The 27,136-nt window shown below is 34.0% G+C and overlaps 2 protein-coding genes and 1 pseudogene across 2 annotated transcripts; 2 read left to right on the forward strand and 1 right to left on the reverse strand.

Annotated features, from left to right (window-relative positions):
* Positions 1 to 483: 483 nt before the first annotated feature.
* On the forward strand, positions 484 to 1,428 carry LOC114031631 (olfactory receptor 10AG1-like). Its single transcript, XM_027846763.1, has one exon. The coding sequence runs from the start codon at positions 496 to 498 to the stop codon at positions 1,426 to 1,428; it is 933 nt and encodes a 310-aa protein (XP_027702564.1). The 5' UTR covers positions 484 to 495.
* An 11,396-nt stretch (positions 1,429 to 12,824) lies between these two features.
* Positions 12,825 to 13,758, forward strand: LOC114031572 (annotated as a pseudogene).
* A 9,489-nt stretch (positions 13,759 to 23,247) lies between these two features.
* LOC114031578 (olfactory receptor 10AG1-like) lies at positions 23,248 to 24,204 on the reverse strand. Its single transcript, XM_027846711.1, has one exon. The coding sequence runs from the start codon at positions 24,169 to 24,171 to the stop codon at positions 23,248 to 23,250; it is 924 nt and encodes a 307-aa protein (XP_027702512.1). The 5' UTR covers positions 24,172 to 24,204.
* Positions 24,205 to 27,136: the final 2,932 nt, after the last annotated feature.

Raw genomic sequence — 27,136 nt, forward strand, 5'->3', positions numbered from 1 at the left:
TTAGACCTAAAAGTCAAAATGGGAGCAAAGAGTAAAAAGTTGTGAAAAATGAATTTTATGATTAATGCCCAGGTGAGGAAGAGAGGCAGTGACAGAGAACGATAGTGAGAATAGTGAGAGCAAGAGCAGGAGTTCTGTACAATTAGAGAAAAGTGTAATGATTACCGCAGGATATAGATAGTTTCCACAAATAGAAGAAGCTGGACAATTGATTTATCAGTTGAGTTGTAATGGGGATTGTTTTCCTAGTGTGTATTGGATTAGATAGCTGTGACATTCCTTACAACTCTGAAATTTTGTGGTTTTGTGATTCTATGGATAATACAGTGAAAATGAATTTGAAATTGTAGAATATTCAAAGTCAAAGGGAGTTAATCACTTATCTTTAGGCCAAATCAATGTATTCATTTTATAGGAACAGACGGTGGCACAGAGAAGTGTATTGATTTGCTTATCATGGATTTAGTAAGTTTCTCATTGGAATATACAAAAAAAATGGCAGAAACAAATTGCAGCACGGTGGTGGAGTTCATTCTCCTAGGATTTTCTGACCTTGCGAGCCTCCAAGGGATTCTCTTTGGGATTTTCTTTTTCATCTACACAAGTATCCTGGTTGGAAATGGCCTCATCATTGTCATTACCAAAGTTACTGCTGCTCTCCAAACCCCCATGTACTTTTTTCTCAGAAATTTTTCTTTCTTGGAAATCTGCTATACATCGGTGACTATCCCGAGAATGCTGTCAGACCTTTGGACCCAGAAGAAAAATATTTCTTTCCTAGCTTGTGGTATACAACTTGCTGTCCTCCTCAGTCTAGGAGGCACTGAGAGCTTCTTCCTGGCTGTGATGGCCTACGATCGTTATGTGGCTATCTGTAAGCCACTCTATTATCCTGTCATCATGAACCACAAAAAGTGCCTTCAGTTGGTTACTGGTGCCTGGCTAATTGGAATTCCAATTCAGGTAGCACAAACATGCCAGTTATTCTCTCAGTCTTTCTGTGAGTCTAATGAACTCAATCATGTTTTCTGTGATATTCCTCCATTACTGAAATTGGCCCGTGGGGACACCTCTTTAAATGAGCTATCTGTCTATGCTGGTGCTACCATCTTTGTTACAATCCCTTCACTCTTGATACTTTGGTCCTACATTAAAATCATCAAGACCATCCTTAAGTTACCATCTGCCATGGGGAGAAGCAAAGCCTTCTCCACTTGTTCCTCCCACCTGATAGTTGTGGGCTTATTCTATGGATCTGGATTTATTACATATTTGAGACCCAAGTCAAACCATTCACCAGGAGTAGACAAAGTACTTGCCCTTTTCTATACTATTGTAACCCCACTCTTTAACCCTATGATATACAGCCTGAGAAACAAAGATGTCATTGCAGCAATAAAACAGCTAGTACCTAAGTGTCTCAGTTAAATTCATAGCTTCTGTCTTACTATCTTTTGGTCTCATAGCTCTTATAAAATTCTGTTTTCTGTCACGGTTCTTATGAAATTCTATGTTTTGCCCTTATAGTTAGTATACAATTATATTCCTATGAATTACAACACATCTCTTATTTCCCTAATTTCCACTGGCTGTTCTTCATATTTATAATATAATCCCTTCTCACTTTTGTGTTTTAGAATTCCTGTTTTCTTGTGCATTTCAGCTTAAGTAGAATTTTCAAAATGAAGTCTTCCTTGATTTCCCCAAAAGTTAATGCCACGCATCACTGTCTATCAAGTTTGTGCATATTCTGATTATACCTATTTATGTAAAGGCTTTCTCTCTTAGGCTAGATCATAAACTTCTCAGGGACTGGGAAAATTTCATGTTTATTTTGGTATCTGTGTCTCATAATACAACACCTAGTAGACACTTATTGAATCATTATTGATTGATTGATTATAATTTTTATTCACTTGCTTTTAATCTTTCTGAGAAAATGATATCAATTATTTGGAACACTTCTTCCCAATCTTAGAATAATGGTCTCCATGTCTATTTATTATGTATTATCAAGGACCTATTTAGAATATTTGGTGAAAAAGTATAGAGATTGAAGGAAAAATACTGTGTGTCTGGAATAGCAGATGGACCATTTATGTGGAATGTAAAGCATGAAAAAGAAAAGATTAATTCATCATGTCTGGAAAGGTAGTTCAACTTTTTCTTTTTCTTATTAGGGGAAGATAAATCACTTTGTCTTTCTCTTAACTTAAAAAAAGAAAAAAAATGCACACATAAATACACATACACATACATACACACATACGTATATACACATAACTAGATATATATACACATGTGTATACACAATGTAATTTTATACATCATAGGTAATTTTAGATGTACTTATGTCTATGGAACTATCTATAATATAAAATATAATCCATACATCTATAGTTATATCTTTATCAATATAACTTAATCCTATGTTATGTCTATATTCATTTCTAAATGTGCATTTACATATATTTATAGAGAGAAAAAGTGTGTGAGAGAGAGTTGCATCCAAATACATCTTTAGATATTGATGATACATTAATATAGATACTGTGATTTATAGAGAGAGATACAGAGACAGAGAAAGGTGGAAAATATGGATTTTTTTTGTTTTTTTTTTTTTTGCAATTACAATGTTACAATAAAAACCTTTAAAATTTGACTGTTTTAAAACTATTTAAGGGTATATTCTCCAGAATGGAGTTATTGTGCACAGTAAATATACTAAATAAATGCTGACTTGAAATGGTAAGTTTTTATTAAAAGTTGAGTTCTCTCTCTCTCCAAAATGATTCTGCAAGTTTGTAATTCTAACAGCACTAAATAGGTCTGTATATTTCTGCATTTTCTCACTAGAGCTAAATTTGATTTTTCGTTCTTTTTTGCCAACCTGATGAGTATTAGAAACTTTCAATTTGTGCGTTTTTTATTATTCAAAAGGTAGAAGATATATTAAAGTAATTACCAACACTTTGCATTTCTTCTTTCCAAAACTGGTCCTCAAAGTTACATTTGATCATTTGGCTACTTAGAATAATTTAGAGGAAACCATGTTATGTCTCCTTTTGAAATCTTTGTTTTCATACTTGCTTTTTGACAGTTCAGAAGGAATAAAAGGTACAGTCCTTTAAGCAACAATCTATTCAAATCAGTTTGTGGAAAATTTTAAAAATCTAAAACCATAACTTGGTGAAAATACCCACATCTTGTTGAAGTAACAGAAAGGAAAGACTTTGATTAATCTAAACAATTGGGTCATCATTCATTTACAACCTGGCAATTCATTGAACCTCAGCTTTGTTTTTGTTTTTTGGGTTTTTTGGGGGGGGGGGCAATTGGGGTTAAGTGACTTGCCCAGGGTCACACAGCTAGTAAGTGTCAAGTGTTTGGTCTAAGGCCAGATTTGAAGTCAGGTCCTTCTGACTTCAGGGCTGGTGTTCTATCCACTGTGCCACCTAGCTGCCCTTGAACCTCAGCTTTGGAAGTATCCTTGTTATATAGCCGGTAGGTGAACAAAAATCTTTCTCTAACGTGACTACAACTATGTTTTACTTAGCCTCGAAGAGATCTAGGGAGAAAAGACTCCTACACAAAATAAGTATTTTGCTCAGCTTTGTATCCAGTCAGATATTTGGGTTCCAGGTTCATTGCTCTGGATTTATTTAACAATTCAATAGAAGTAGTATGCTCTCCATTCCTAATATTCTTTTTTTTTACAAAATATTTTATTTTTTTAATTTATGCAATAAAACAAACAATTCCACAACACCGTACAACAAAAAGATGATTGTGCATGAAACTGCAGAATTTCTATGCACAACTTGCTATTCCTTTAAAATATAAGACAAAATTATCATGTACATTTCATTTTTCCTGTTTTTCTTTCCTCTTACCTGCTCTAGAGATGGATGCCATTATACAGAAATAAATAAATGGATATATAAATAGATAGATAGATATGGAGATATAGATATAAATAGAAATAAACAGAAATATATGTATATATGTATGTACATATGTGCATAAATATATATTTATGTATTACATATGTAATATTATTCTATACATACTTCTGTTTCTCAGTTCATGATCTGGATGCAGATAGCATCTTTTTTCATATGTCTTTTATAGTTAATTTGAGTATTTATAATAGACAAAATAACTTACTCATTTCTCATATTCACTGAACCATCACTCCTAACTCAGATACTATTGGGAAAACTAGTCCAAATAGAATAATTTATGTGCTAAACTTTATGCACTATGGTATAAATACTTTATTCTCGCAAAGAAAATTTAATGCTAAGCAATTTAAAAAAAGAGGAAGTAGAATAAAAAATAGCAACTCATCACTTATGGTAATATTTAATATTAATTTAAGCCTTATCAGAATATATCATTCATGGTATTATATATGTACAATGAAATAGCCAAGGACGATCTATGAGGGACCTTCTTTTTCCTTCTCCTGTGCTAACAATTATTTTTGTCACAAACTCAATTTCTCTTGCTATTGGTAAAACCAAAAGTGCCCAATATTGCCCTTATCTAGAGCACTTAGGAACCTTCCAAGGCCTTTCATTGTTCACAAGGGAACATAAGTGAAGATACAAGAGAGCCAGAGACTTTTTGTCCAAACCCAGCTAAGATACTCGAGCTCTCACAGAAGTGCTGTTAAAATTTGTTGCTATTCAGTCATTTCAATTGTGTCGACTCTTCATGAACCCTTTTGGGGTTTTCTTGGCACCGGTACTGGAGTGGTTTGCCATTCCCTTGTATAGCTCGTTTTACAGGTGAGGAACTGAGGCAAACAGGATTAAGTGACTTGCTTAGGGTAACATAGCTGGTATGTGTCTAAGGCTGGATTTGAACTCAGGAAACAGTCTTCTTGACTTCAGATTTGTCACTCTATCTTCTGTGCCACCTAATCTTTCACATGATAGACATTTAATAAATGCTTATTGACTTACTGATTTTACGTGAATATCAGGCACCTTGTTATTATTTTAGAGCAGGGAAAGACTTTTCCTCCATCTTGAGATCCATCTCTTGTTATCTCAAAAAGCAACCACCAAAAGATCCATCAACCAGAAAACATCTTTTCTTCTTTCATCTGTGGCACACAGTATCATTAACTTTGCTCCTCCAGTAATCTGTTGTGGGGATCAGATGGTTGGGGTTGGCACTGAGTATTCAACCTAGCAATGAGCCCTATGTAGCCGCAGTAAGCCAGTACATATCTTAACATGTGGAAATATCTATGTGGGTTCCAAGATCCTTTTCTTTTTTTGTTTAATCATCCATTATCCGCAAGACTTTCTTCATAGTCAAAAATAGTAATGATGATTAACAATAATAATAAAAACAAAAATATAATTTGCATAGCTCTTTAAGATCTGCAAAGCATATTCTTGTAAAACTTTGTAAAGTACTATCTCTAATTTACAGATGAGGAAACTGAGGCAGATATAGAGTTAAGTGACTTATTTTTCCAGGGTCATTCAGCTAATAATGTTCTCAGGCAGGATTTACTTCAATCCGATCTTCTCGACTCCAAGTCCATTGTTCTATCTTTTTTATACCCCATTGTGTCTAACAAATTCCCCACGCTACACAGACACAACCATTATCTTCTGAAATTTCTTTGATCCTTGAATTTTCAATAACATTTTTTAACTCCGTATTTTAATTAAAACTCAATTTATACTTGAGAATGCTTCATCCATTGCAACCTTCTGCCGTGGTATAACAATAATTGCAACAACGATGGTGATGAAGATGATAAGTATATGTGTAAGTACATATATGCATGTACATATATCTATATAGATTATGTTGTTGATAGCTTATGAGTTGAAGAGAACTTTACAAATGTTTACAAATGTTTTCTTCACAAGCATGATTAAAAGGGGGAAAAGTTGTTAAATACCATGGAAGTTGGTTGGTGGTAGAAACAAGAATGTGGATATATAGGGGGAAATAAATTGAGATCACGAGTCACAAAAAGGAAAGGTTATTGAGGGCAAATGGGAAAGAAAGAATCCTACAGTATCAATGCAGAGCAAGTTGTATGCTCATCACACTTTCTGTTGTTATATGCAGTAGAAAAAGGAATGGCAGACAAGAATTCCCTTTAGAGGCAGCTAGGTAATAACAGTGGATAAGGCACTGAACCTGGAGTGGGGAAAACCTGAATTCAAATCCAATCTCAGACTCATTTGATCTGTGACCCAGGACAAGTCGCTTAACCACTTTCTTCCTCAGTTTCCTCATTTGTAAAATGGGAATAATTATGGTACTTACCTTGTAGGGTTGTTGTGTTAGTTATTATGTGAGAGGCTGTGAATACAAGGGTGGGCATGAAACAAAACTAGTCTGCAAGATAATAACAGAAGTTTATTGATGAGAAAACAAACCAAAACAAAACATGCATACAGATACTTAAATACAAAATGTAAACAAACAATTACAAAGAAATTTTAAGGGATGGAGAAGAATACTATAAAATTGAAGAATCAAGAAGTATCTCATGGAGAAAGTGGCTCATGAACTGAGACCTGAAAGGAGCTATTGGTTACCAGAAGTCAAGTGTCATCCAAGGAATAATAATTAGGAGAATAAGTTGGGGAGAGACTTTTTCAATAGAAAGGACAGCAAGTGGACCATTTTAGACCTCTGAATTGCCTTTGAATGCTTTTGCTTCTAAGATCAGAATTTTCATCATTTCTCAGAATTATTTTACGTTAAGGATTAGGAATATCAACGTACTAATCTCTGGGCAAAATCACTACTATTCCTATTCCAACTATTACTGCTTTCAATACAGAAAGTAATTTACATATAGTACTTTCTTAATTTTTTTTTATAAATGAATGAAGTTAGTTAATGTAATTTAGTTTCTCTACTTATTCTCCATTATAACAGTACTTATTCTCTTTAACTTTCATAACTAAAATGATATAGTTCATATTATTTCTTGAAATATTTAAAAATTATAACTTACCTACATACATGTTTTAGTTCAGAAAAAAATAAGTACCTCATCTTACACTTTTCTTTCCATAAATCTTTTCAGCCTTACATTTCACACATATCAGTGAGAAGACTGAGTTTATGCAATCAGACTTCTATGGCCATTTGATAGAGAAGATAGAACAGATCTATCTATCAATTGATCTATCTATCTATCTAAACATGTTTTGTCTCTATATCTATAAAGAGAAATCTACGTAATAAAGATATTGATATATCTGTATATTTCTAGATGTAGGTATACCTAGCTATTTAGAGATGGTTTGCATAATTTGGGGTTAATTCACAATTTCTTGAATTTTAAACTAAGATTTTATTAATTCAACATTTAAAAAAAAATATCCACTGTACGAAAGACACTCTATTAGATGCTGGGAATGCACAGTCAGTTTTCTAGCATTGTTACTTGGGTGTCTGAAAGAAAGAGATCTTCGACTTTTTGGAAGCTTGTTTGTCAGAGTATAGTTACATGCACTGTTTTCTATTTCATAACCAATTCTATAGCCATCTTCTCCAATTCAATCCAATTATATTTAATTCAACTCATATCTAGTAACTAGACTTCTTCATATGGCCTGTGATAAAGATTTGGGAAATCAAACCCTCAGGTGAGTTTAAAATCTAGCAATGGTACAGAAGCCCTTTCATTTTCTGAAATTATTCTATTCTCACTAATAGCTACTATTTTATAACATTTTTACCCCTGGCAATTCACTATTATTTCTGAGCTGGAAAAAATCATTTAAATCACTTGAGCTGCAAAAAATTATTTAGATAAACTTCAACGTTTAAGAGAATAGCAAATCAAGGTACAGAAGGGGAGGGGAGATAAGTTGCCTAAGTGCCAAAAGGCTGTAAGTGCCATGGTTGGGATTCATGTTAATGCCCCATGTTCTTGGTTCTTGTAACTATCACTCACTGCCTTATTATGCTATAAACAAATTTCAAAATTTAAAGGGAAAAGCAGACCAAGTTTGGCCTTCCACACTGACATACTATAGAGAAGAAGAGCAATTATGGTAAATAAAATATTTGAGTTTCCTTTTTTAATAAATTAATAAAATAATTCATTACTTCTATCTTCATTCATTGAAATTTGCATGGATATAACACTTTGCAGTCTGCTGATTGCTTTATTTATGATAGTTATGTGAAGCAGGGAGGTCAAATATTATCTTCCTCATTTTACAACTGGGAAGATTAGAGAGGAGTAGCTGTTTGTGAACAGCTCTACAGCTAGGAAAGGTAAAAGTAAAGTCTGTACTCTCTGGTCTCAGTGTCCAAGGCCAAAACTTTTTTTCCATTACATTGTACTGCCTCATTAAAGTATTTTTAGAGCCATAAACTTGGAGTCTGAAGACCTGGCCTCTAATTAAAAGGCAAAAAATGTGACCAGAGAGAGAACCGATCTCCACTGAACAGAGACAGGAATCCTTTCTATATAAAGGAAAACCATGAGTGTGAACACAAAATAATATTTTTCCAAAGGAGTCGGGTTCCTAATGCATGTGGTACACATGGCAGTAGTCTTTAAAGCATAATTTCGTGTCAGTATGAGTAGAGAGCATTGAACTTAAATGTCGAGAACATGGGTTCTGATCCCAATTCCCATGTAACAGATGTGCAACTATAAACAAGTCATCTTACTTGTTTGATAATGTAAGTTTCTTCTTAGAAAAAAAAAAGAGAAGAATGCTAATACCCCCCTACTAGGGCTGTTGTGAAGATCAAATTAGATAACGCATTACAGAGCTTCACAAACCTTGCATCATTTTATAAATTCTATTTATTATATATCCATACTATTTTTAATTTACTTACCAAAGAAAGAAGCAGATGAAAATAATTTTATCGTGTCTAAGAAAGGTAAGTATTACTACGATAAGACTTTGCATTAAACGTCCCTGATTTGAGGGGTGACGAATTAGGTTTTAGATAAACTCCTATGACAGTATTATGTTCCTACTTGGAGATTAAGATTAAGTATAGAGAAGGGTGATATTCTTATAAAACCATGACAAGAAAAGTCAAACAAAAAAATAATAATAATCCTGTCTCAAAGGGCAGCAGCAGCTTTTGCATTTGCAATATTAAAAATCAATTAAGACCCTGTTTAGAAAAGAACTAGCCTAAGGTCATTTGTCAATGCTGAGAAAGAAGGGGTTACTATATTCATTATTGAGATTGAATGGTTGATCATTACAATTTAACTAGGTAACATAAGAGGTGAGGAATGAAAAGAACATTTATTGTTTAAGCAGTTTTTCTTTACTATGATTGTTCTTTAACTTTTTAGTTGAAACAAAGAAAAGAAATAAACTATTTGTCTTTCCGGTGGAAGTTAATATTGTAACTTCTGGTAAAGGAGATTAAGACTGCTGTGCTTTTCCATATTTTTGATCTTTCGGTCAACTCATTTCAACTCAGGTAAAGATAAAGTTTTGATTGAAAAGAAATAGCATGACTGCATTAGAAAGAGTTCTTGCCAGGTTGTGCTATGGACAACTTGGTAAAGAAGCACAAAATCTCTAAAGTGAAAAAAAAAATCAAAAGACTATACTAAGAGAATTCTGTGTAGTTCATCCAGAGTTCAATAATGAATCTGTCAAAATAATTTTCATTTGGATGGGAAAGTTAGAAAACTATGGGCTGGATGATTTTTAGGTAGATTTCAAAGTTTTTGAAGAAAACAAAGAAAACCGAAGAGAATTCAGGAACGTTCTAATGCCAGCTTAGAAAGGAAGGTCTAGTGGAGTATCCCAGGAAACTTGATTAGGTTCTGTGTCTTGTAAAGTATTTTATTACTCCATCAGAGGGGAAGCCATTTACCCAAATTTACACAGCCTGTAAACCATAAACCTCATGCTTGAACTTGTGTCTAAAGATTTTGACACTTCTACTCTTTGAATTATATTAAACTAGATAGATCACCTGATTTATTCAATTCCTAGGAATTGAATATTGGTGTTAGACTTCCACCAAAAAAAAAAATCTGTAACACCTTCTCTGTTCTCAAGATCATAATCACAGTGGGAATGAAGATAAATATATAAAACAATTAAATACTAAGAATGAAGTGTCAAATGTGCTTTCTAACCAGAAAGGTTTAAATAATTTAACACTAGCAGTTATCTTCAAGTACATTCAACCCTAAACTCTAATTTTATAGATAAGGAAACTGAGGCCCACAGTTTAGAAAAGGAAGAAAAAATTGTTTTCAATGGATACGATTTCAATTGATATTTGATAGGCAGGGTTCACATGGTACTTTTAACAAAAATAATTGATGGAGAAATAGTCTGGAAGTCAGCAATACCTAGGTTCAAGTCTTATCTTGTATGTCCGCTTTTTGTTACACACACTTATCCTCACAATGCCCCAGGCAACTCTTTAAGACCATAAATGGTAGAAAAGATATCCATCTACATTAATAGGAGAAGTTTCCTCACCAGAAGTTCCCCACACAAATGAAATCAAAGGTCCAGATATTATTAAAAACATAATAATTATACCTTGCATTCAATATTATTCTAAACATTTCAAAGATCATATACACATAGTTTTTAAATGATATTCACAATCACCTTTGGAGTTGATATGACTAATGTTATTGTTTCAATTTTGCAGGCAAACAAGGGCACATAAAAATCCAGTTTTCACAGCTAATTTATGACAAAGAGTGATGTAGTTATCTGTGAGAACTAGATCATCACTGAATCTTCATGTGGCCTTGTTTGTCCATCTGCAAAATAGAAATGATAATATGATTCATATCTATCCCAAAAGTGATTATGAAAATAATTTTAAAGTTATATGTATACAAGCTTGGAAATGTATGGAAAATATTTTCTATAAAACCTACACAAATTAATTTGGTGTATTCTGTCGTCACTGAGCAGACCAACCTAACTGTAGAATAATCATGTTGGGGATAGAAAATCCATTGCATAAAATATTAAAGGTTCACCTCTTCATTCTCTCTCCTTTAGACACCTTCACCATAGAATTTAGGATTTTTCTGCTACTTCCTGACTTCTTCTGGATGCCTACATGGGTTCATATGTAAGGCAATTTTCAATAAACTGTGTTCCATATCAAATTTGAACCATAATCTACTTCCTATTAAAATCAAACAAAAACCTTTTACTTGCCTGACTAATTTTTTCAGCAACTCACTTTCAAGCAGCTGATACGTGGGCAAGTTCATTTTAAAGAATTCATAATAAATTTTGGGCAAATAATGGCTTAATATATTTCCTTCCAAAAATTTACTTAGAAAGATACATTTTCTTAAGTAAAGAGAACAAATCTCTAATCTGAACTGTCAAATATTGGATTCTAAAGCATAGATGGAAAGAAGGAAGGAGAGAAAGAAGATAGATAAATAGATGTAGATATAGATATATAAATGATAAAGTAGATGAATTATATGAAGTAATGTCCAAACACAACCTACTATTAAACAATTAATGAATGTCTACTATTTTCAGGATTGAGTTTAAAGCAGACCAAGTCCTGTAAGACAAGTTTCCTGTATGTGAGATTCATGTAACCTAAAGAGTAAAACAAACAAACAAAAATTATAGGGATAAAGGCTAAGGATTAATAAAAGATACATGAATGTGTGTGTGTGTGTATGTGTGTGTGTGAGAGAGAGAGAGGGAGAGGGAGAGAAAGAGAGAGAGAGAAGAACAGATGGACAGACAGATATAGAGACAGGGATAGAGAGAAAGAGAGAGAGACAGAGATAGAGATGTGGCACAGGCAGTGTGTTGTAGGAATTCAGGGAAAGGAGAGTCCTATAGTTTGGGGTAGTAAAAACTACAACAGGGAGGGTGATAGGGGATGTTGAATAGAGGCTAAGGATTCTGATAAAAAGAGAATACTGGGAAAACATTTAAGGCAGGGAAAACAGCACAAAGAAAGTAGGAGAGGAAGAATTGGACTTATTATATAATGCCAGCATTAGTTAGGAGATATAATCATAATGGTATATATGTATGTATGTATGTAGGTACACATGTATATGCACACATATGCACATATACACTCAAGTATATGCATATATTATATATGCATATATATTTGTGCATAGTCATGAATGTGTAACAGGTGTTTCTGTACACACATAAGCGTGTATACACACATGTTATATATATACATATATATTTTATTTACTCTGATATGAATTATTTTAAATTAATTAATGAGTGTGGGTGATAGTTCCTGGATCCACATGTTAATGCAAAGTTTCTAGAATTAGGGTTGCAACAGTAAGAGTTCACCGATAAGTATTCATTAAATGCTCACTATGTGCAAGGCACTGTGCTAAGAATTCAGGAGACAAAGCAAATAAAAACAAACCATAAAAAAAATTATTCCTTCCTTCTACAGATCATATTCTGATGATTGAAAAATGTAAACAATCACATACATGCAAGATACATGTAGGGAAATTTGGAAGCAATCTAAGAGGTACTAACCAGGGCACACAAGAAGATCTATTACAAAAAAATGAGATTTCAATTAAGACCTCAAGGAAGCCAAGAGGTAGAGACAAAAAGGGAGAATATTCCAGGCATGGGAAACAGACATTTTAAAGGAATAAAATGAGGAGTTTAAGTGTTATATATAAAGAGCTGGTAGTAACCTTAAAATATAAAAGTTATAAAATAAAAAATTATAAGTAATCTGACAGAACATGGAATCTGATTTCCTCATTTTACAGAGACAGACACCAAGGACTAGAAAGTTGCTATGATTCGAGCATCCTGAAGTCAATATTTCCAAAAATGGAATACACAGGGAGAAAAATGGCAGGAAGAAATCTGCCTATTATGATGGAATTCATTGTCCTAGGATTTTCTGACCTTCCCAACCTTCAAGGATTTCTGTTTGGGATTTTCTTAGTAACCCACATGAGTATCTTGATAGGAAATGGTCTCATCATTATAATAACAAATGTGGATGCAGGTCTCCAAACTCCTATGTATTTTTTATTTGGGAACTTTTCCTTCTTAAAAATCTGCTACAATCAGTAACTCTTCCCACAATGATGACAAATCTTTGGACGCAAAAAAGAAACATTTCTTTCCTGGCCTGTAGCATACAACTTTGCTTTCTCCTCATTTTTGGAAATAGTAAATGTTTCCTCTTAGGGGTGATGGCATATGACCGATATGTGGCCATTTGTAAACCTCTATAGTATGCTGTCATTATGAACCAAAAAATGTGTTTACTGATTGGCTCCTGGATTACTGGGATCCCAGTTCAAATAGCATTGACATACCAGACCTTTTCTTTGCCCTTCTGTGGTTCTAATAAACTCAACCATGTTTTTTGTGACATTCCCCCATTACTTAAGTTGGTGTGTGGGGACACCTCGAAGAATGAATTTTCTGTCTATGCTGATGCTGTGTCATTTGCCATGATTCCCTTTCTTTTGATTGTTGGGTCCTATGTCAAAATCATTGCCACCATCCTGAAGCTCCCATCAGCCACAGGGAGATACAAAGCTTTCTCCACATGTTCCTCCCACCTCGTTGTTGTGGGCTTATTCTATGGGTCTGGTATTATTATGTATTTGAGATTCAAGTCCAGCTACTCAGCAGTAACAAAGTATTTTCCCTTTTCTACACCATTGTGACCCCATTATTTAACTCTTTAATATATAGGCTAAGGAACAAAGATGTCATTGCTGCACTGAGAAACTTAGTAACTAAATGACTAACATCAAGAAGCAAAAAAAAAAAAATGAACTAATGGAAACTTATTTCCCCTGCATTATTCTATAACCCCTAAGGAAATAAAACTCTTTACATTTCTCTTACCTACATTTAAAAACTTTCAAGTCCTTCAGAAACTTCTTCCCATTTCCAGAATTATGTCAATTGAGTCTATGTATCATCTGAAGACAAGTTGAGTCTACTTAAAAAAGTTTATTGTTAGGACTTTTTTTTGTTTGTTTGTTTTTTTACAATCTTATAGTTGAAAGTACAAACTGAGACAATTGCTTGAATAAAAAAGATCAAGATAATAATGCAACACAGAGAAGACTGAGGTCAGTGAAAGATTAGATTTAAAGATAAATGACTACACTAGACCAATTATTCTGTGATATTGAAATGTGTGCTACTTCAAACAATACAGATTTTAGTCCTTTCTATGCTATTTTCTTCCATGTCCTCTTTTTGTTTGCCAATGAGGGTCCATACAGTGAACTCGGGACTTTCCTCAAGTACTTTCAGATTCACAAAAATAAAAATTCACTTGAAAAGCTTCCTACATTTTATCACTTACTATTGCTATATAACTGGGCCATCATTTTAAAAATCCATGTTTCTTAGATATTATTATACAATTTCTCTTGTTTAATCTTTTATTTATAAGATGATGCAGTTTTTCTATCTAAAGGGGAAAAATTTTAATGGTAGAAGTATATTAAAGTAAGTAGAAGACTCAGACAAGAGAGGAAAAATAACAGCATTTCAAAGTTTGAGTAAAATCTGGGAAGGGATTGCTTCAATCATTAAAAAAATAATGAGTGATTATAAAGGGAATAAGAGATAAACATCATAAAATGATTGTGGTTCAGGTTCGGGGGGTGGAAAGTAGAACTGAGATAAGATTGTCCCAAGCATTCCAAATTCACATGCCCATAATGATATTTTTGTTGTTGTTGTCATTATGATTATTACTAGAAAGGCAGCAGGGAGAAGAAATAAGATCTAATGTAGGGAATGCATGTATTTGAGATTCATCTCATCCCAAATGAACACAGATGGCCCAGATGTTTTCCTTAAATCAATCGATAAATCAGCCATCTTGAATTTATAAGAAACATGCAAAAAGGATGGTCAAGCCTCTTAATCCTGTTTGCCTCAGTTTCCTTATCTATAAAATGAGCTGGAGAAGGAAATGGCAAACCATTCTGATATTTTCTCCAAGAAAACCCCCAAAAGGGGTCACATAGAGTCAGACAACTGAAAAATGACTAAAAAATGCCATATAGCTATCTTTCCATATGTCTTCTTTTTATTTTACTTAGGCTTTTTTTCCTTTAGTTACTGCAGATTTTATAGATATAATTTAAATTTATATTGCCATACTATTTTTAGTATCTTTAAGCAAAATATCAAGTTTCCTTTTTTCTTTGACTGAGATCATGATTGTTATGTTTTATTTCCTGTATTCTTCTGAGGTATACTATATTCTAACCTACCATCATTACAACTCCACTTGATTCTGTGTATTTTAAGTGTTTCTTTCATATAGCAAATTATTATGTTTTTAATATATTGTCAATATATTAGAATCTAAAACAGACTCAGAGCTTTGTAATATACCTCTGTCAAGGTCCCCTGAACCCCCCTTATGCCATTGGTATATTCCATTCAGTGTGTCCATTTTGGAGACCAGCCCAAACCAGCCCATTTGCCATTCCACCCTCTAATTCTGTCCCAAAGGACTTTTTTCAGCCTGTCTCAATTGCACATGACATCTTCTCACACTGCATTATTCCCCTCTCATGCTGGTCACATTCTACCTTTTGTGAATTCCTTTTAGGGTCCCTATTTTTTTTTTTTAGGTGGATGTAGTCTGGCCAAGTTTTATTCCCCTTCTCTCTGTGTTCCTGAATCTAAGCATTTTGCCATCATGACCAGAATGACTGAGGCCTTTACACTCTACAATATCTCTTTGCAATACCAGCCATCATCTCCAATTGTCAAGTTGCTTTGGGGGCCTACATTTTATGAAGCACAGTGCAATGGATAGAGTATTGTCCTTGGAGTCAGGAATTCTTGAGTTTGGATCTTGCCTAACAAACTTGCTAAATGCATAATCCTAGAGAAATCACTTACCTCAGCCTTACTATTTCATTTGTAAAATTAAGATAATAATGTCATCTATTTCCAGGCTAATTATGAGAATTAAATGAGATATCATATGTAAAGTACTTTGAACACTTTAAAACACTTGTTAAATGCTAATGATAAAGAAGATAAAGATGAAGAGGAGAAGGATGGCAAGGTTGGCCATGTTTCATTTCCCATCATTACTCAGAGATCCTGAGTGTGTTATAATTCTCCAATATCCTTCTGCCACACTGACCCCATTCTCCATTTCCTGATTTCCTTTGGATGCCTCAGTTTTAGTGATAGGCCCAGGATAGTCATATTTTATTCCTCTCCTTACTATACTTTTGACTTAAAGAATTTTGATGCCATTACTCAGAATCAGGGTCTTCTCAGTCTGTATTATCCCTTGCAGCTCCCTTCTCTAATGTAAGTTCCTTTCAGAACCTCAATCTTGGGGACTGGCCTGGAATAGCTACGCTTCATTTCTGTCTCAGCTCTGCTTCAGACTCTAATGACTTTGCAATGATGTCCTCGCATAGGTACCTGTCGTACCATTCCTCCCCAACATTCCATCTCCCTTTTATTTGTAGTCTTACCGTATCAGAATGTAAGCTAATTGTGGGCAGTTGTTATAATTGTTTTTGATTATTTTTTTTTATCTTTTTCTTCTTTTTTTTTAATCCCCAGCATTTAGAATAATATCTAACATGTAGAAAGAGCTAAATAAATGTTGCCTGCCAGTCTATATTCTACCTTTCTCCTGTTATATCAGTGAATTCATGTCATTATCATTGAGCATTTTAACTGCTAATTTTCTTGTGAATTATCAAATGTGAACACCACAATCATATATAAATGTATGAGTAACATGCAGGTGTTACTGTAGAGTACAACTGAGGTATTGCAGTGAGGATAAACTACAGCTAGATTCCAATTAGTGCAATTAATAAATTCTATGAAGTGTTTGCATTATGCATATTTGCACAGTGTATTTCATGAAGCAATTACTGTATCTCAGATAATTTTATATTAATATATAATATATAATTAATAATAATTAAGCTTTAGATAATTTTCACTTGGAATGAAACCACTTCATAGAATTAAACATTCACACAAATTGGCACCTAACTATATTCTTTCTAGATTAAGTTTAGCTTAAGGCCATTTTAAGGACAAGGTTTCTTTTACTCTCAGGCCCTACTTCTCTTTTTCATTTCTACCCCCCAGTCACAGAAATATTCTGGCAAAATAGGTGATTTTCGATTGCAGTTTTTAGAGTAGTGTAATCTTCTATGACTTGTAGTCCATCACCAACCAACATCAGAAAATCATTGGTATTAAAAAGATAGGCCTTTGTTTCAGGGGGAAACTGAAATCTTTAAAATTAGTACAAAGTTTGCTAAAGGCAATGTGCTCTTTCTTCTTCCTGTTCATTTGTGAATAGAACATAGGATCTATTCCATTGGACAGCTTTAAGAAATGCAATCTTGACAGTAGGCATTCTTCAAATGTTTAGTTGTACTTTGGAGATAGTTCAACTGAATCTTGCTCAGACATTATGAATCTCATTCTGAATACTTGAAAATATTCTAGAGCGTTATGGTTTCAACACATTTTCATGAGAATCAGTAGCAGAGAATCTCACTATGTTCTGCCATTGTTAGACTCTACCTGGAAAATTATATGCATTTATGGATGTAATGGTTTAAGAAGGACACAGCTGAAGTAGAGAATGACTAGAATAGTGAAATCAAGACCGTGAGGGGCTTTCATTCAACGTCATATGAAGACAAAATGAAGGAACTGTGTATGTTTTTCCTTAAGAAGGGGAAAAAAAAAACTTCAGGAAGAAGTGTAGAATGAAAACTGTGTTTAAGTATTTGAAGGGCTGTCATATTGCAGACATTAAACTTTTCTGTTTTACCTCAGATAGTAGAACTCTGAGCAACATATACAAAGGGAATATCAAAATCAGTGTCATAGGGAGGGTAGAGGTTCATGACAACATGAGTTTCCATACTTACAGCTGGCAGAAAGTAGAAGAAAGGTGTTAGGTTTCTCCTTCTTGGAGGTATTCAAATGGTTTCTGAATTATCATTTATCTGTTATATTTTATGATGGATTCCTTTCATGTACAACTTTTATTGACTAGCCATGGAGAACCCTTTCAAAACTTTAAAAAGCTATAATTCTGTCACCTATTAACCTGAGTTTATAGAGGACCAATGTCACTCATGCATAACCTTATTTTATACCTGGCTGGATATTAAAAATCATAAAATTACTTCTGTTGTTGAACTGGTTGCCACATTATTCTTAATAATTCTATTTACTATGAAAGTAAATAACTTACTTCTCACTGAGGCTAGGTAATGCAACGGATAGAATGCCAGGTCTGGGGTCAGGAAGACCTGAGCTTAAATGTGACCTCAGACACATACTACCCATGTGAATGGAGGCAAGTCACTTAACCCTGTTTGCCACAGTTTTCTCACGTGTAAAAGGAACTAAAGAAGGAAATTGCAAACCATTCCAGTATCTTTGCAAGAAAACTCCAAATAGGATCATGAAGAATTGGACATAGTTGAACAACAACCACAACAAAAGTCAAATCTTTTCAGATAGAAGTAGTATCTTCTTTTGGACTCCAACTCATGCCAAGTGATATGGATCAGTTAAATCTCTTCATCCAATATTATAATTGGTATTATTTCCTTTTATGTTACACACTATTCATTTTTCATTCATGATAATTAAAATATAAGGAAAATATGTCAAATATAAGTCATTTTATCATTTTAATTCTATCTTTTAATTTAATATTTTTTCTTAAATTTTTCCTTTAACTAGCATTGATCTGGTTCTAGACAGAGAGCTGATTAAGAAATGATTACCATTTTAGTTGAGTTTTTTTTTCTTTTTCCTGTATGACAAAAAAAAAATCAGTTTTATTTTTTAAGCTATCTCATGTTCTCCATTTTCAGAAACTTTTTTAAATAGAAAGCATTCATGATATATGTCAAAAGTCTTCAAAGTAGTAGTCTTTTTCCTCTTTTCTTTCTTATTACAGATATTTTTTTCTGACATATGTATTGTTTTTCTTCCTGTTCATTATCTTTGTATTCTTGTCCCAGAGGATAAAAAGTATTTATTTACTTATTTGGATAATTTATTCCATTCTTTATAATATTTATCTGCTAATGTCCTCTACAATTTTGTCATTTCAAGTCAACAAGCATTTGTCAAGTGGCTAAGATATAAAAGACCCTGCGTTAAACATGAGGAAACAAAGAAAAGGAAGCCCCTAATCTCAAGGAGTTCACATTCTAATACAGAAGAAGTATATAAAGAAATGTGTACAAACAAAATATACACAGGAAAAAATCGAAAAAAAAATCTTAGAAGACATTAAGATGAAGGAGAACTGGGGGGAAAAGTGTTTTGTAGAAGGTTGGACCAACTAAGGCTTGATGGAAGCAAGGTGAAACAGAAATTGATAATGGTGTGGAGAGAATTATGAGCATGCGGTACAGTCAGTAAAAAACATTTAGAATCAGGAGATAGAGTGTAGTGTGACAGCAAGAGCAAGGGCACCAACAAGATGGGATCAGCAGGACTTGGATGTATGTGGAGGGCATCAGAGAGGTTGGGGAGTTGGGAATGACACTGAGGTTGTGAGCATGGGTGCCAGGGAGGCTCGTGGTACACTGGATAATAATAGGGACATTAAGAAAATGGAAAGGTTTTGGGGAAAAGATGATGAATTCAGTTTTGGATGTGAATTTAAGATGTCCACAAAATGTCCATTTCCAAAAGCCCAATAGGTAGTTAGAAATGCAATAGTCAATGTCAAGAGAGAAGTGAGTGTTGGACAGATAAATGTAAGAATCATCTATATAAAGATTATACTTGAATTCATGGGAGCTGATAAAATATAATTATTTATATATATGTATATATGTGTGTGTATACTGGGATCATTTCATTGAGATTTTTCAAATATTCATAATGAATACTGAAAAATGACCAAATATCCAATATAATGATGTTTCTTGATGTCTTCATATGCACGATAAAACTATTACTTCTTCAGTCTCTTTTATTTACTTCTCAGAGAATCTGTGGGCCTATCGTAATGCCTAGTATAAAGTCGTCATTTAATAAATCTCATTGATTTATTGATCCTCCCATTTAACTGAAATTTCCTTTTGTTTCAGTGTTTTGTTGCAAGTCTATGTCAAGATTGATGCAATTCAGTTCCTCAAATTACCTGCCCATTTCAGCAATGTTCATAGATAATATTTTAATAAAACCTTCTGTTTCCTATTTCATCATTCTGTAAACCTCCCTGTAGAGACAGAAGGAAACCTCAAAGGACTGAAGGCCATTTTGCACTTTTTCTTTGGATCATAGATTGCCATAGTCTAATAATTCATCTCCAAGTATCCAGTCTGTTCATGATAACCTATCCTTCTCAATACATAGAAAAAGCTGTTCCTGAGAAAACAATCACGATCTATTGCTTGGATTATTCTAATTCTTTTTCTATCAATGTCAGCAAGCATTTGTAATGGTTTCTATGTACCGGGCACTGCATTAAGGGTTGGGGAAGAAAAAGAAAATAAAGACATTCCCTGCCCTTACAGAGCTTCCATTGTAAGATGGCATACCACAGACACATACAGGAGTATTTACAAGATAAATATCAAGTAGGTGGAATGTAACCTTAGAGAGGAAAGCCTTCTGGACATGTAGGAGAGCCTATGTAAATAGTGGAGGAGGGAAGCTAGAGGGATGTGAAGACAGGATGGTGTGACATTCTGATACATTCATTGGCTATTCCAAAATGTACCTATGACCTTCCAACGGGAGTCAGGAATTAAAGGACTAGAAAGATACTAGCTTGTGGATATTTTAAAATGACAGGCAAATTTATATTGGATCCTTGAAGTACTAGGAGTCAGTGGAGGTAATTTAGTAGAGGGAGATTGCATTCTATTGGCATAGACTTCAAGCTCCCAAAGTCATCTTTATTACAGTATTGTTATCCATTGAGTATCAATATTTAGTAATGATGGGAACACAGAGTCAACAAGATTCAGATGTAGCAGCAAAAAAAATATTATTAAGCTCCAAACCACGTGATTAGGGGTGTTGAAGAGCTTATGCTTCTGACAGCAGGAGGTCAGATAAATAATTGTGAATTTGTTCTAAGTTGAAGGCTTACTAAGTTAACCTATAACATTATTTTTGTATAAAATTAAGTTCTTTGTGTGAGAATGAGCTCAGTAATTGCATCTTGTATAATTTGCGTTGTTATACAAAATGGTACAAAATGGTCACAATGGGACAGTCATTGGATCTTTTACAGTGTTTGAGGAAAAATCAGTCAATTGTTTTAATGAATTCAGGCAGAGGTCACTATATTCATGAAAATGAGGGAGCCAATTTTTTTATAGTGAAAAACATCATAATCATTGTCATTTCTTTTTCCATAGATAGATGATTTTCTCTGAAAGGAGTTCACTCTTTCCTCTTTCCAGATAGGAAATGGCCTAATCCTTGTTACAAGATAAAAAGGCCGCCCTTCTGTACCTCCATGTAGGTGACTTACACAATTATGTAGTCTGACCACCAACCCCATACTTCCATTGCACTCTCTCCTTACTTCTAACTCATAGATTTCCCCTCTTCCTTTAAATTCCATCAGATAGTCTCTTTCATATGTAGCCTTTCCTAATCTGCCCAACTGCTAATGTCCTCCTTTACTACACACCTTGGTTTCATTTTATATTTATTTCATATAAATATACTTACATATGTGCATGATGTTTCTACCAACAGAATACAAGCTCCTTGTGAGTAGGAATTGTTCCTTTTTTTTTTATTTGTATCCCTAGTGCTCAACACAATAAGACACATACTAGAAGTACAATAGATACTAACTGATTGGTTGGTTGATTCACCCTTACTGTATGTCTCCAAGCAAAGTATGGACAGTCACCATCTGGATGTGCAACACCTATTATTAAGGTGTCAGTGTACTTTATGGCCTCTGCAATATCTTTCAATTCTGACATATATTGATTCCTTAATTACTTTCAAAATTTTCTGCTGAATAGTGTTACATGTATTTTGCTTATTTCCAGATTTTTTTAAATGTTGATGGGAAAAATCTCTTTTATATTGTTGATTGGATCGTGGTACATGATTATTGTTCCCATTGCCCCCATGTGTTTCATGTTGAGGGACTTTGATGGAATTTTGTCTATTTTAGTTATTCTAGTCCTATTACTAGTACCCATGTGTCATAACAGTAGAATGATGCATCATTATGGCACAAAAATGATGACTTTCAATCTTTTGTGGCACTATCTGTCTCTAATCATCCAATCAATCTCCTTATCGGCTCAAATAAGAAACAGAAAATCATGAAAATATAGTATATTGTTGGCAGACTAAATAAGAGCTAAGGAAGGAACAAATTTCAGAGGAAGCTTAATCTGTACTCCAGAATGTAAAGGTTTCAGAATTGAAATTCAGCTAATACGAAAATTGGAAATTGGCATAATCCAATCCAATTAAGCAAATATGAACTTAGTGCAGCAAACTACATTAGATTTTAGGGTAAGAAAAGTAAAATTTCTCAGTCTTCAGGGAATCAACATTACTCTCTGATGTCACAGTGTTTGCACTACTGGGTAGATGCAAAGTGATTTGATTCAGAGCCCTCATATTGCTTGGTGAGGACATAGTATTTGAATTACTAAGTAACTGGAAAAAAGTAAGGAAGGGGAGAACATTAAATACTGGGGTTATCAAAGAATGCTTAATGAAAAAGGTGGTATTAGAGGAAGATGGAAATTTGACAATTCTAATTTAGGAAGAAATAGATACCCTGAATGACGGATATCTTATGTGAATCAAAAGAGGAAAGAGAAAGAATGCTGAGCAAAGGAACAGTCTAGGATTAGAAATATGAAGTAAAAATGCAGGCATTTTTCCTCTACTCCTGAGTGAAATGGTTTTCATGACATCAAATTTCTAAAACTATTGCACAACATTAGTGTTTAATATTTAGATGATTAGTTTGCCCTTTCATTTCAAAGGAGAAGACAAAATCAATAATAGAGCATTAAAATGTTAATGTTCCTTTTTGATGACCCATCAACACAAGTGACAGCAAGTCTAAATGGGAATTTTTTTTCCTAAAACACTTGAGATCATTAACTGGGAATGATCAATTATCTAAAGGAGAGAAGAGAAGTGTGATGGGAAGTTTCTATAGTCATTGAATGATAAGTATACAGACAACAGGCCTCTGAAAATTCCACTATTTGGTTTATTATATTACTCAAGTTTGAAATAATTTTTTCATTGCAGCAATGACATCCTTGTTCCTCAGGCTGTATATTAGGGGGTTAAACATAGGGGTGACAATGGTATAGAAAAGAGCGAGTATTTTGTCTGTTCCTTCTGTGTGAGTAGATTTTGGTCGTAAATTCATAATAATAGCAGACCCAAAGAACAAAGCCACAACTATGAGATGAGAGGAGCATGTGGAGAAGGCTTTGGATCTCCCAGTGGCAGATGGCAACTTCAAGATGGTGGAAATGATTTTAACATAGGAACCAAGTATCAATAGAAAAGGAACCATGGCAAAGAGTACAGCATCTGAATAGACAGAGAATTCATTTAGAGAGATGTCTCCACAGGCCACCTTAAATAAAGGATAGATATCACAGAAAACATGATTGAGTTTGTTCGAACCACAGAAGGGCAGAGAGAAAATCTGGTAGGTTTGTCCAATCTGGACTGGAACTCCACTGATCCAAGAGGCAACCACCAGCAGAATACATACCTTGTGGTTCATGATTATAGGATAATTCAGAGGCTTGCAAATGGCCACATAACGGTCATAGGCCATTACACCCAGGAGTAGGCACTCAGTGCCTCCCAAAATGAGAAGGAAGCCAAGTTGTACAGCACAGGCCAGCAAAGAAATATTCCTTTTCTGAGTCCAAAGGTTCATCAGCATTCTGGGGAGAGTGACTGATGTATAACAGATTTCCAAGAAGGAAAAATTGCCAAGAAAAAAATACATGGGAGTCTGGAGAGCTGGATCAACCTTGGTTGTGACAAGGATTAGGCCATTTCCTATCAAGACACTCATGTAGATGACTAAGAAAATCCCAAACAGAATCCCTTGGAGATTGGGAAGATCAGAAAATCCAAGGAGGATGAATTCCACATTATCAGTGAGATTTGTTACTGCCATTTTTTTTTTATGTGTGTGTATGTGTGTGTATTTACTCTGTGGTAACATGAACTCAGAATTGGCAAGTTATTTTCCCACTCAAAGCTTCAGTTCCCTCTTCTGTAAAATGAGTGATATTGATTAGAAGACCAACAATGTTCCTTCTAGGTCTGGTAATCTATGTTTTTAGCTTACCTATAATTGTGACAGTCTGTATCTTATTATCTAAAATCCTTTTCAGATCTAACATTGCTTGTTCTGTATTTTAAACCCCTACCCAGCAACTATTGCATTGTATTTTCTACATTGGAAGATTCTTTACAAATAATTTAATTATATCTTTCTGTTACGAGGTTGCTTTTCGTTCAAAATTCCATGACTTCATAAATCTAGAAGATTTGGAATGAATGTCGAATCAGCAATTAGCATGCAGTAAAACTAGTAAAATCATACTAAATCACAATATTAGCAGCAAGAGTACCAGCACACATCAAACATTTATATTTTCATAGAATATAAACTTCTAAATGAATTATATGTTCTATGGTGGGTAAGGGTTGGAGGAGAGATTTGATAAAAGAGCTATAATGACTTCCATACTATGATTGGCATTGAATCAAGTACTTTTCTAACTTTACTCATGCTCTTATTTCTACCTAGACTTTTCCCCTCATTCTTCACTACTTATCAGAATCTTTCTGTCATTTCTAGACTAAATTGAATTACATGTATACATATATGTATGTATATATATATACACACACACACACACACAGATATATATATATTATATATATATATATATATATGTGGTTTTTTTCTCTCTCAAGCCTTCCCAGGCCACTGAATCACAAAATAATCTCTACCTTCCTTGAAGTCTTAGGATTGTTGTCTACTTTTTGTAATTGTCATTTGCAGGGCATCACAAAAGTTTTAGTGTGGTTTTAAGGTTCAATAGCTTAAAAACCACACAGAGACTTTTAGACACCCTATGTTATATTCTACCTCATTCACTGAGTTATTTTACTCTATTTATACAGTCAGTGTCTTCAATGTAATTATTTTTGATGACAAGGATCCTGTCCCATATCTCTTCCTTAGACTTGCACTCTCTCCTGTAGGTAAGAGTAGTGCATTATGTATTTATTAGTCTGGGAAACATATGGTTTCAGAGACAATAGAAGGATTTTATACCCCAGAGTATCTGCTCGATGCTTCAAAGTCCACTAGTAAAAGTTCATTTATTTGGGTTAAGAAATTGTTCACCTTCAAAAGTTTCTACAGATGAGTCACTTTGAGCCACTCTCAGTCAATAATACTTTACTTTGTAATCTTTATCATATCCTTTCTCATGTGATAGCTAATTGGTAAGGACTCACTGTTTGATGTAGACTATGCAGGAAAGATTGGCCAAGGATTATGCTTCTGCACAAGGAAAGTCAGAGGGTAATAGATGAAATGTTCATAGAGAATTTAGAAGTTACTGATGTGAGTGATATGGACACAGAAAGAGATGAGATCTAGACAAGAAACAATGCACCTTCTTGGTGAAACTAAAGGTCACTGCTGTTACCATTATTTTCCCTCTGTAAAATGGTTAGTCTGCTCAGTGATCCCAGTAAATGACTCATTTCTACATTTATGTCTATAATCTTGCTCCCCACAGAGTCTTTCTTAATTGTTTTCCTTAAGGAGAAGAGGTGGTCCAGTATTGTGTGTTAGAAAGAATATTGAAATGGATTTGAACGTAACCTATGTTCTGACACTAGTCTGTGAAATCTGGGGCGAGTCACTTAATTTCTCTGTGTTTTCCTTCATTTGCTCATCTGGGTAACTAAGGCAGTCATTTCTCCTCTAAATGCCTCAAACTTCATGAGTCTCAATGAAGACACTCAGTTCTAGAATAGAATTTTTGCATAATCTACATTTTTACATATTTTCCATAGCAATAGCATTAGTTACTTAACCAAATGCATACTGAGGGGGTAGGCATGTAATTACATCACTCATCAGATTTACTACATTATTAACTTCTGGAAATGGATATGAGGTTAGACTGGCAATTGATTTGGCCTGATGTTGTAATTATTTATAAAAATTTCATCAATAATTCACCTTTTATAATAGTTCCTGTCATTTCGTCAAGAATCAAACACAAAAGAGACAGCAGAAGCACTTCTCCATTCCTGCCTAATTTCTTTTTTTCTACATGGTCTTTCAAAGGTCAGTCATCCTTTAGGACTTTAAGTACCCTGGAATGTAGTTCATTAAGGATGGGAGATTGTTTGGGTCCTATACTTCTGACTCCCAACATATTTTATACTTCTATTACCCATTAGCCAGTTTTTCTTTTTCATAATGAAGGTTTTCTTTTTTATGAAAGAAAACTGAAGATAAATAAGAGGTGAGTAGCTATCACCTCTCTTTTCTGGTTTAATCTTTCTAACAAAATCCATGAGTAATTCTATACTTCTTGATAACTAAGGGCTTTTTGAGTATATTGTCCCATATGTTATGATTTTAATAAGCACTGGCTTATATTAAATGAAAGTCAGAAGGACTCCCTGATGTAGTTGATTGGCTCAGTAATAGAGGGATTGAATTTTAAAGTTACTAACAGGACCACCTCCCAAAATGTTTCCAAAGATAGTTTTATGACTAATTACATAAATGTAAAGTAACAATTGGATAAGTGACTTACTCATAAAATTTCACTATGATATATGTAAAGTGAGTAAGGGTATTCATTATGTAGGAGCTTTCTCCAGCAAAGGCAAATATAAATTGCCTATAGTTTAGTAGCTAAATGCCAGGGAGTTGCCTTAGGGAAATATAGCTTAACTGAATTGCCTAGTCTTGAATGATGTGTCAAAGACCAGGCTTAAATCAAGATTTTTCTGATCTCAAGACCAGTATTTTATCAACTATTTCAAAATGCCGAGAGAGAGAGAGAGAGAGAGAGAGAGAGAGAGAGAGAGAGAGAGAG

This window comes from Vombatus ursinus, unplaced genomic scaffold (genome assembly GCF_900497805.2).
Source record: "Vombatus ursinus unplaced genomic scaffold, bare-nosed wombat genome assembly UNPS02015184.1, whole genome shotgun sequence".
Lineage (NCBI taxonomy): Eukaryota > Metazoa > Chordata > Mammalia > Diprotodontia > Vombatidae > Vombatus > Vombatus ursinus.

What these genes read in the sequence shown, in the direction of transcription:
- LOC114031631 (XM_027846763.1), top strand. Translation starts at nt 496, where the DNA reads ATGGCAGAAACAAATTGCAGCACGGTGGTGGAGTTCATTCTCCTAGGA.
- LOC114031578 (XM_027846711.1), bottom strand. Translation starts at nt 24,171, where the DNA reads ATGGCAGTAACAAATCTCACTGATAATGTGGAATTCATCCTCCTTGGA.